General features: G+C 41.4%; 1 protein-coding gene across 4 annotated transcripts; it reads left to right on the top strand.

Moving 5' to 3' along the window:
• The first annotated feature begins 892 nt into the window (after positions 1–892).
• On the top strand, positions 893–10,433 carry LOC109527144 (gamma-interferon-inducible-lysosomal thiol reductase-like). Of its 4 annotated transcripts, none has more exons than XM_019888881.1 (8): positions 893–1,121; positions 1,862–2,050; positions 3,272–3,346; positions 3,486–3,572; positions 3,651–3,803; positions 7,606–7,674; positions 7,764–7,859; positions 9,352–10,433. In XM_019888881.1, exons 1-7 carry the CDS (start codon positions 1,002–1,004, stop codon positions 7,815–7,817), a joined length of 747 nt encoding a protein of 248 aa, XP_019744440.1. In that variant the 5' UTR covers positions 893–1,001; the 3' UTR covers positions 7,818–7,859; positions 9,352–10,433. The 4 variants fall into 4 exon arrangements, with proteins under 4 accessions (XP_019744440.1, XP_019744439.1, XP_019744441.1 ...); XM_019888880.1 differs by lacking the exon at positions 9,352–10,433 and adding an exon at positions 8,019–9,135; XM_019888882.1 differs by lacking the exon at positions 9,352–10,433 and having other exon boundaries at positions 894–1,121; positions 1,907–2,050; positions 7,764–9,135.
• The last annotated feature ends 968 nt before the right edge of the window (positions 10,434–11,401 follow it).

The raw sequence follows: 11,401 nt of genomic DNA, 5'->3' as shown, positions 1-11,401 counted from the left end.
AAATTGTTTGGGGACTATCCCCCACGTTCTAGTTGAGATGGTATAACCCAAGAGGCAAAATAACGCTTGCTCCTGTTGTTGCGAGTTGCCATTCGTTCTACTAAACCATTAGTCAAACGCCATCATGCCTTCTGTCGTTATTACACAAACAAAAATCTCTTTACTGTTACGAGTGTTAGTGCCTCAATATGGCTACGCTCGTGAAAGCAATATAACGAACTCAAACGCGTCTTCGTTCAATGTTGTCAACTAATATCCGGATTATGCAAATTTTCCTCAATTCTCCGTAGAAATTTTCATAAAAATTTGAAAAACCCGGAATTCCGGGAAAATCCGGAGGACTTTCATCTCTGATAAGGCACAATCTCCCACCACCCACCCCAGGTCATTCCAGTTCTGTATGTTGCTGATAACAAAACAATTGTTAAAAATATAACCATTTGGGGGACTAGTGCAGTACAGAGGTCGTGGGTTTAAATCCGGCACCAGCCTTCCCTGTGGAGTTTGCATGTTCTCCCCGTGCCTGTGCCGTGCCGCCCATATTCCAAAAGCATCCCAGGAAAGTTGATTGATCATTCTAAAATGCGCATAAGTGTTATTGTGAGTGCGAATGGTTGTTTGTCTTTGTGTGCCCTGCGATTGGCTGGCAACCAGTTCAGGATGGACCCCGCCTCCTGCCCGAAGACTGCTGGTATGGACTCCAACATACCCGCGAATCTTGTGAGGAGAGGTAGATCAGATAATGGCTGGATGCTTACCATTTTGTGGCTCCACTTTTTTTGACGAGGATGTTTTTACTCGACACAAGGTGTCGCTCCGATTCTCTCCCACCGCATGATTGAATTTCACTTTGCTAATGGTGACGCTACCTACGTCACCTTATCGTCAGCCAACCACTGAGGAGGAAGTGCAAAAACAGGGAAACGCTGGCTGAGAGTTTATAAAAGTTGTCACGTAAGTTTTTAGTGAGCTTCAGTTATTAGACAGTTTAGTGTCAGAAAATGAAGGTTGATTTGCCATTTACGTTGACTTTAATCGTACACTTTAGTTCTCTGTCTTCGTCATGTCCTTACACTCTGGCGCAGTGCTGTTCGTCTCTCAACTCTGCCGTTCAGTGTGGGGTGAGATTAATGCCCCTTTATTAACCTCGTTTTAATAATCCTATAGCCTTTATGTTGGATGTGTTTATATCTCGGTAAAACATCGCCCCCAACGTTAGTATTGTGTGTAACGACAAAAAAAAAAACATTCCAATTTACCGTCGTGTGTGTGTGTGTGTGTGTGTGTGTGTGTGTGTGTGTGTGTGTGTGTGCGCGCGCGCGCGCGCGTGTGTGTGGGTGTGGGTGTCTCTCTCTCTCTCTCTCTCTCTCTCTCTCTCTATATATATATATATATATATATATATATATACATACATACATACACACACATACATACATTCATTCAAGATTGTATTCCGTAAATATCTGCCAGTCTTAACATTTTCAATTGAATATTATTTCAACATTCTGAGAAAAACATCAGAGTTGTGCTAATCACTGGTGAGCGATTTTTATTGTTTCTCAGAAAGATAAATAAGTAACGTAAATAAAATAGTTTGAGTTGTAGGTCCAGGCCATAGGTCATATTAATGGTGGCGAAATGATCGATCGATCAATCAATCAAACTTTATTAATTATAGCACTTTTCATACATAAGAATGCAACTCAAAGTGCTGTACAATGTTTTAAAACGTTTCAAATATCTCTTGATCAGATTTTTTTTTGCATCACAATAACAGCGTTGTGGGCTTTTTCTACTCACCATGTATCAAATACACCATTATGTACACTCATGGAAAACTTTTGCCTTTTTTATGCAGGTGTTGAAACAGTGTCCCCACACTAACTTGACCAATTCTCATCAGGCAGGGGAGCCTGTCCACTTGGATGTCTACTACGAGAGTCTGTGTCCCGACTGCATTCTGTACCTGACACAGGTGCTGTACCCCACATGGGTGCTGCTGCAGGACATTCTGTGTGTCCGCCTGGTTCCCTTCGGCAATGCGCAGGTACACATGTCCATGCAGTGGTTGCAGTACCACTCTGGTATTGTCATGGGAGCATTACCACGGCCCGGAAGAGTGAATTGTCGGCAACCTGTTGATTTTATTTCAGTAGCTTAATCTCATATACAGCTGTACCTCAAAGGAATGAACTTGTTCATTGTTTTCGTTAATGGTCGAGGTTGATGGACGTCCTGCTCCTTCTGTGCGGTCCACACTTGTCCGGCCACTTTTAAACTTTTCAATCCACTCGTTGTATTTAGGACCTCCGGTAAATCCCCCCCCCCCCACACCCTCAACACAACTTCCGACCATAAAAATCGGATCACTGCACGCTGTTTTTCATTGGTGCATTCTGCCAGTGGAGTGACTGAAACAAACACGTCTAACGATCGATCCAGCAAATATCTCACCTGATCGCAATCACGTGACACACAAGTTCCCGCTTGCAGGGAAAGTTTCATGGAACTTAAACACAAGTGCACGTTGTAGCATAAAGTGCGGGTAATTTTTGACTTCCTCTCATACCTTTTTGGTGAAAGTGAAACCGATAGGATGCTTAGGGTGCAGTGTACACCAGCACAAAAATATATATTAATGACATGCATATCCATCCATGCATTTTCAACACCACTTCTCCTGAACTGGGAGGGCGCGGGTTTGCTCGAGCCTATCCGAGCCTACCTCGGGCGGAAGAAAGGATACACCCTGAACTGGTTGCCAGTCAGCGGCATGGCACATCTAGAGAGCCCTGCGCATTCACATCACAGCCACATTCACAGCCACATTCACACCGTCCTATGTGTGGGAACCAATCCCAAGCTTCTCACACACAAGTCATGCAAGTGGAGCGTGGCACCATCAGTAACTATAACACACACACACACACACACACACACACACACACAAACACACACACACACACACACACACACACACACACACACACACATATCCCCCCACCCCACCCCATTTCCCCCTACACCCCTCGCGGTCGACTTGGGACCAGTCCACGAACTATTGTGATCGACTGGATGGGCACTCTTGCTCGAAAGGGTGTACCCCGACTCTCACCCAAAGTCGTCTGGTTTGGACTCCAACCCATGCATGACCTTCATTAGTAATGTAGTCTGAAAATTGGATGGATGGATGAAATGAATGCAGTGATGGGGGAACAATATTTGTGTAATTTCATATTCTTTTAGAGTTCATGTTTTTGCCCACCAGGAGATACCCAGTGAGGGCAAGTATATATTTAAGTGCCAACATGGAGAACAGGAGTGCCTTGGCAACATGATTCAGGTAAAGCTTCATGTCGGTCAACCTCTATGTCAATGACCACATTTGTGAAAAAGGAAATATTTCGCATTTAGAATGCTGGTTGACATTTTGTAAATTTCCACTTGAAGAGTTTTAGCAAGTCTATTTTCTGTTTTGTCAGACGTGTTTGTTGAACATGACCGACAATGCCTTCCTCATCATCTTCTGTATGGAGGCCTCCACTGATGTCATCGCAGCTGCCAAGAGTGTAAGAAACATTTGGTTAACTCCATCTTAAAATCCTTTCTCATCTCTAATATGTCCTAATTTGCTTACTTGCGTCTAGTGTGTTCATCTGTACAGTCCCAAACTGAGCTGGGAGCGCCTCATGAGCTGCGTGGATGGAGATGTTGGAAACCAGCTGATGCATCAGAACGCGTTGAGGACTAATGCTCTGGATCCTCCGCACCAGTTTGTTCCCTGGTTGACCATTAATGGGGTGAGCTTTGCTGCTGTTTGTTGCATCCCTTCCTCACTGGGCTGAACACTACCTTCCCAGTCCAACATAATATGTACTGGAGATAGAACCTGACTCCGATGTAGTGTTCTGGGAAAAAAAAAAAACAGCAACAATTATTGATATCATCATTAATAAACATGAGTATTAATTGATTTCAAAACCTTGTATTTACCAAAACTCCATTTCAAATACTAGATTACGGAAATAGACTTTATTTTGGGGTCAGCCAGTCCTCCATCAAGCGTCTCTAGTTGGTCCAAAATACTGCTACCCGCCTCCTAACTGGAGCTCGTAAGAGGGAGCATTATAATGCCAGTTCTGGCTTCCCTTCACTGGCTCCCAGTACATTTTAGAGTTCTTTTTAAGATCCTATTATTTGTTTTCGAATCTATAAATGGCCTCACCCAACCTTACCTATCTGGGCTCTTCCGCCCCTACGCACCTGCCCGGCGCCTCAGGTCTGCGGCCCAGACATTATTAGAAGTACCAAGAACTAAGCGGAGGCTCAGAGGGATCGAGCCTTTTCCGTTGCTGGTCCCTCTCTTTGGAATGGCCTGCCATGAACTATTAGACAAGCCCCCTCCATGTTCTTTTCTTTTTTTTTTTTAACTAGCCCTTATGCGTAATCTGTCCCAAATTGGTCATTTTTGGACAGTTGGACAGTTGTACACACAGCCAAAAGTGTGAAAAAATAACTCCACGAAGTGACAAATTTTGCCACTGCTTAAAGTATAAATCCAAAAAATGGCACATTGACGGCCATTATAAATTCCAATTTTCAATAGACTCTAAACCCGGTGTTTTATCGTGCATTTTTCTCAATTTCTGCACAAATCACATCACCGGCGGCTCACCAATACTATCAAAGCTTGAGAATTGTGTTAGTAGGGTTTGTCCCTCACTTTCCATGAGATGGCGCCAGAGCCTACAATGTAATTCTCGGCCGGCTCACTTCGTCCTTTCGTAAACATCCGATTCGTCATTTTCATTCGAATAAACTGTATAGTTTGTTGCGAGAGGTCTATTTGCATCTATGTGTATGGATATGATCGTATGTGCACGTCATATAGAAGAGTACTGATCAAAGACATCGAAGCAGTACTTTTCCGCCATTTTGTGCCCGTTGGATTGTCAGGTCGTACGCGTCTCTTGCAGAGACGTCAGCCAGACCGACTCAACTTCCTGGTGTCACCTCTAAAGATGTCCCACCCGCGTATGTTGCGCATAAATTACATTGTTTTGCACGTTCACGCTCGCGCGCACGTGCAAAACAATGTAATGCAGTTTGCAGAGCATTGCTCGCTGGGTGTTTTTTGGAAAATCAGGTGTTATTTTTTGAAAATCGACTTTTGAATTGGTCAAGCTGTTATGCAATGCATGCCCCGGCCGTGTGGTCTCGGAATGAACGTGACGCGCGGGTACGCGCGTTCGCGTGAACGCGCTGAGCACAGGCTAAACAGCCACGTTTTAGGAGTGTACTTATGGCCATTTGAAATGATGGGCTTGTCAGCCTTTTTCTCATCTGCACGCCAGTAGATCGCGCATGCACAATGTGCATTTGTGCACGGGCATGCCCAGTGCCCTGGGCGTGTGTTGCACGAGCATGACTGTTTGAGGTTGCAGCACGCACTAACGAATATAATGCATTGCAACGATAGTTACTGGCTGGACGTTGTTTTGAAAATCAAGTGTTATTTTTTGAAAATCGAGTTTTACGTTGGGCGAAAGATCATCAACTATATGTCGGAGAACTACGGGAACTTTATGCACGTAAACGCACGAAAAGTATGCCAACCATGTGCATGCGAGAAAGAGAAAGCGATATAGCTTTTGCGAAAAAACACTTCGTGCTTCGAATTATTGTGGCAGATGTGGAAAGGCCATCTTCCACAAACACACTACAACCATTTGTTCTGATTGTAAAAAAAAAAAAAAAGTTTTGTTTGTTTTTCGTTTTTGTTATCAAGTTTGTATATTAGTTTCTGGTTGTTTTGTTTGTTATAAAGTATGTTACTTCAACATTTTTCATAGTTTTTGTGACTTTTATACGTTTTCAAGGTTCTAATTACCATGCACAACATTTTTTCACTCTGATATCTATATACACGCAATACACAATATTGGACACACAGAGTTAGAGTTACTTATGTAGAGTCATAACACAATACTCATTTTGTTATTCATACAGAAGAAAAAAGTAATGCAAACAATATATGTATGGCTAGGTCTAATGCCACTGAACATTCTGAGGTGTTGAAAGTGAAAAATTTTCAAAAATGACTTAGTTATCACATCATAGCCCAATCTGGGACAAATATGTTTTATGTTGCATGATTTTGAAATGGCCACTGAAAAAAGCAGGCATGAAGAAAAATTCTGTTTCTGCAGTTTGGTGACATATTCAAGGCTCTATTTATGTCATATGCAAGATTTGGACTGGATGTTTTTTTTATTGACATATGCAGCATAGTTAGTGTGTGATTGACACACTCCTGTTGCTGTGGCCCATAGAGGGCGCCAAATATAAATAAATAAAGAAATAAATATATGTATGTCTTGGCCAGATGCCACTGAACATTTTGAAAGTTGAAAGTGAAAAAAAATTCAAAAGTGAAAAAAGTTGTCACACCTCAAAACGCAACCCAATGTGGGACAAATACGTTTTTTGTTGCATTATTTTGAAATGGCCATTGCAGAAAAAAGCAGGCATGAAGAAAAATTCAGTTTCTGCGGTTTGGTGACATATTCAAGGCTCTATTTATGTCATATGCAAGATTTGGACTGGGTGGTTTTTTTTTTATTGACATCTGCAGCATAGTTAGTGTGTGATTGACACACTCCTGCTGCTGTGGCTCATAGAGGGCGCCAAATATAAATAAATAAAGAAATAAATATATGTATGTCTTGGCCAGATGCCACTGAACATTTTGAAAGTTGAAAGTGAAAAAAAATTCAAAAGTGAAAAAAGTTGTCACACCTCAAAGCGCAACCCAATGTGGGACAAATACTTAAAATGTAACAATCAGTATTATTGCATGAGGGCTAGTTTGGAGACATCTTTATTGAGACTGTCACTTGTTTTCTGCTGTCTACCGTAAAGGAGTTAATACAGTGAATTTGTGTTTTAATTTACTGTTTTCACTTTATATTAATTAATGTTATTTGATGTTGTATTTTAAGTCTTTTGTTACAGCTGCAGCTCTTGTGAAATGCGCAAAATAAATAAAGTTGTACTGTATTGTATAACTAAAACTTGAAAGAAGAATTAGAAAATAAATTAGTAACAAAGTAAAACACGAAGATATTTAAATAATAGCAATTAAAAAAAAAGATGGGATAGGCTGTGTGGAGTTTGCATGTTCTCCTTGTGCGTTTGTGGTTTTTCTCTGGGTTGTCTGCTTTCCTCCCACATTCCAAAAATGTGCTACTACCGTATTAGGTGGGTGTGGATGTTCATTATTTGAAGGAATATCACTCCCAGAACTCAATGCTAATTTTCTATTAGCATGTCTGATAGCATTAGCATTGGCAATATTTCTACAATCAAGATGCTAATTTGTTGGTAGCATGTCAATGGGATTTTCACAGACTTTAGCTTTAGCACTGGCAATGTTTTTAAAACAAAGTATGCCTTGCATTTAAATATTCAGTACAATGTTTATAATTCTGTGTAGTGCTCTAGTAGTGATATACCATCTTATACTATCTTTTTTGTGAGTGTTTTTTTTTCCCCATTCCCTCCTGTTGAGTGCCCTTTTCGAATTGAAACATAATCTTCCAGGCACACACAGATGACCTGCAGAAGAAGGCTACAACTTCTCTCTTCCCGCTTATCTGCAGCATGTACAAGGTAGACACTTGTTGCCTCATTAAATTCACAGCGTGGACAGTTCTTGTCTCAAGACTTTGCCCTTTGACCTCTTGACTGTGTGTTTGCAGGGCATCAAGCCTGTGGTGTGTGGAAATGTTGGCCAGAAACACAGAAGGATCTAATGGCGCTTTACAATGAGTGGCTCGATTCTGACTCTGCTTCAGGTGTGGCTACTTGGGCGATAAAAGGCCATGCTAAAATGTATTGTTTTTACTCTCTTAGAGTATTGCAAGCTGATTGAGCTTCTACACAATATCGCTATTTGCACGATTGGTCACTTCTAATTTATAAGAGAAGCTCTTTCATACTTTTATCTCCAATAGACTCTATTCTTGTCATGGTCTTCTGATTGGACTTCCTCAAAGAGCATCAAACAGCTGCAGCTTGCATTCTCCTAGAACAAAGAGATCAGAATGTGTTACTCTGGTTCTCAAGGCTTTACACTGGGTGCTCCCAGTCAGCTGTGGAATAAACTTTAGTACTGACACTGGTCTATAAATCGCTGAATGTTTTTTGTCCAAAGTACATTCATGAAATGCTACTTGGAATTGAAACGCAGTAGGGCTCTGAAGTCTGCAAACTCAACTCAATTAGTGGAGCGTAGAGTTCAAAGCAAACATGGTGAAGCAGCCTCTTATGCTGCACACAAATGGAAGTTGACTACTATGTGCTGCTAGTACTTCTAGTGATGATATTACATTCAACTAGATAACATGCAGTGCTTCACTAGGAGTACAGGTAGCGCATAGATGTCAACCAGTGCAACCTTTTACCTCATTAGTACATGTAGTAGTCCTGCTAGTGATGACTCATACATGGACCTTAAGATGGACATCAAAGATATAGATTAAATGCTCTTAACAGCTTGCCTTAAAGCCATTTGAACATTTTTTGGCGGCACACTAGTTTCCGTTCATAATTCAGCGCACAAGTAAGATAAAGGAAGAGGCTGTTTAGAATTATGTAAACAAACAGAAAAAATAAATATAAATAAATATCGCATTGCACAAATGGGGGGGGGGACATAAATGAACTATACTGCAATAATTCTAACTTTGTTTCCCAGTGTGCTTCCATTACTTTATCTTAAGGATTAGATTGAACATTCCTGGGACATGGTTGACCTCAAGCATTGCTGCCCCCCCACCAATGCCGCACTGTGTGTTCGCACATAACGCATATGCCAGAAATAGACACAGAGTTCTGGAATAATTACCAATGGGTAAGGATATTCTAAGGACATCAACATGCACATTCCTACATCCTTTTTATGCCACCTAGGGAAATATGTTCAATGAAACAAAAACACGCAGAAGTATAAAAATCCAATTACAATTACAGCACGCTTATGGATGACATGTGAGCCTCTAAAGATCAAATAGAAATATTTCAATATGAAGCCTCTTCTAAAATTCTATTGGAATAAAAATTTCATGTGCCGCTTTGTTTTTCTGTACACATTTCATGGAAGATTTTAGGCAGCACACTGTGGCCTAACCAGAACTTCTGCATACACGACGTCCCCTGATTGTCCGGTCAGATAAATCCGCACTGAGCGCGCTATCCGGCCATGCGTGCTACTTTTCATTCAGCTCTCGGCTGTGCTTTTTGCCATTTTACTCATTGCATACTGATTCCCGTTTTCGACCTGTTCAGCTTCAGAAAGGCTTGAGAAGAAAAGTAACTCAAGTGACACTGGATTTTTTTACAACTGGAGGACTGTCAAGAGGAAAAGAAAGCGTCGCCGGCAGAAGGGACAGCCTAAGTCACCGCCTGATATGTAGTCACTCAAGTTTTCCATCACCTTCCCAGTTGTCTTGCTACCCTGATGCAGCATGAAGAGAAATAACTCGTCCAAATGTTTTAATGTCACGGAGGTAAGAAAAGTACATTGAACTCAGTGCTAAAAAGGAAATTCTGTTGAAATAACTAATAATCTATTTCTAGCCAGTATTTGTGTCTTGTTGAAGGAAGGCTTTTACTCTGCATTTTTGTAAAGATGAGTTTCGAATGGCAAGTGACGTCATGCCGTGAAGCTCGGGGGCGATTGTGCTGCTAGCAAATCGAGTGATATTGTCATGAGATGCATGTTGTTGGTTTTAAAATACTGTGGCGGCAGGCACAGATGACCTGAGAACCAAATCCACCGTGAGAACCAATTTGTGTTGGATGTTAGATCAAATCTCTAAAGATAAGGCCACCTCTTGAAGGCTTGTCACTTCTATGATACCATCTGCATCACGAAGGCCATCTTCTGAAAAGGTTAAGCAGATTGATACTCCAGTGGTGTGAAAAAGTGTTTGCTCCTTTCGTGATTCCTTTTTTTTTATTTTTTTTACGTTTGTCACATTTAAATGTTTCAGATAGTCAAACGAATGTAAATAATAGTCAAAGATAACACAAGTAAACACAAAATGCAGTTTTTAAAGGAAGGTCTGTATTACTAAAGGAGAAAAAAAATCCCACCAAAAACATGGAACAGTGGTGAACCTTCCCAGGAGTGACCGACCGACCAAAATTACCCCAAGAGGGCAGCGACGACTCATCCAAGTGGTCACAAAAGACCCCACAACAACATCCAAAGAACTGCAGACCGCACTTGCCTTAGTTAAGATCAGTGTTCTTGACTCCACTATAAGAAAGAGACTGGGCAAAAATGGCCTGCAATGGCAGAGTTCCAAGTCAAAAACCACTGCTGAGCAAAAAGAACATTGAGGCTCGTCTCACTTTTGCCAAAAGACATCTTCATGATCCCCAAGACTTTTGGGAAAATACTCTGTGGACTGGCGAGACAAAAGTTGTTTCACTTTTCAGGTGTGTGTGTCCCGTTACATCTGGCGTAAGAGTAACACCGCATTTCAGAAAAAGAACATTATACCAATATGGTAGTGGTAGTCTTGGGCTGTTATGCCACTTCAGGACCTGGAAGACTTGCTGTAATAAATGGAAGCATGAATTCTACTGTGTACCAAAAAATCCTGAAGGAGAATATCAGGCCATCTGTTAGTGACCACAAGCTGAAGCGAACTTGGGTTCTGCAGCAGGACAATGATCCAAAACACACCAGCAAGTCCACCTCAGAATGGCTGAAGAAAAACAAAATGAAGACATTGTAGTGGCCTCGTCAAAGTCCTGATCTGATGCTGTGGCATGACCTTCAAATGGGGGTTCATGCTCGAAAACCCTCCAATGTGTCTGATTTACAACAATTCTGCAAAGATGAGTGGGCCATAATTCCCCCAGAGCGCTGTGAAAGGCTCATTGCAAGTTATCGCAAATGCTTGATTGCAGCTGTTGCTGCTAAGGGTGGCCCAACGAATTATTAGGTCTAGGGGGGCAAACACTTTTTCACACAGGGCCATGTAGGTTTGGATTTTGTTTTCCTTTAAATAATACAGAGATGAAAGTCCTCCAGGTTTTCCCGGAATTCCAGGTTTTTCACATTTTTATGAAAACCTCTCCGGAGAATTGAGGAAAATTTGCCTAAAATTAATCCGGATATTAGTTCACAACATTGAACGAAGACGCGTTTGAGTTCGTTGTTTTGCTTTCACGAGCGTAGCCATGTTGAGACACTAACACTAGTAACAGTAGAGATATTCGTCTCTTTATCAACACATTTGCTAAACCCCAGTGGAACGAATAAAAGACACCTTGGACAAGACAGTTGTCGTAAAAAATATATTTGGACAAAAAGGGAAACACA

This window comes from Hippocampus comes, unplaced genomic scaffold (genome assembly GCF_001891065.2).
Source record: "Hippocampus comes isolate QL1 unplaced genomic scaffold, H_comes_QL1_v1.1 scaffold228, whole genome shotgun sequence".
NCBI classification, from domain to species: Eukaryota; Metazoa; Chordata; class Actinopteri; order Syngnathiformes; family Syngnathidae; genus Hippocampus; species Hippocampus comes.
The sequence above is the reverse complement of the archived record's forward strand: the minus strand, read 5'-3'. Positions and strand labels throughout refer to the sequence as shown.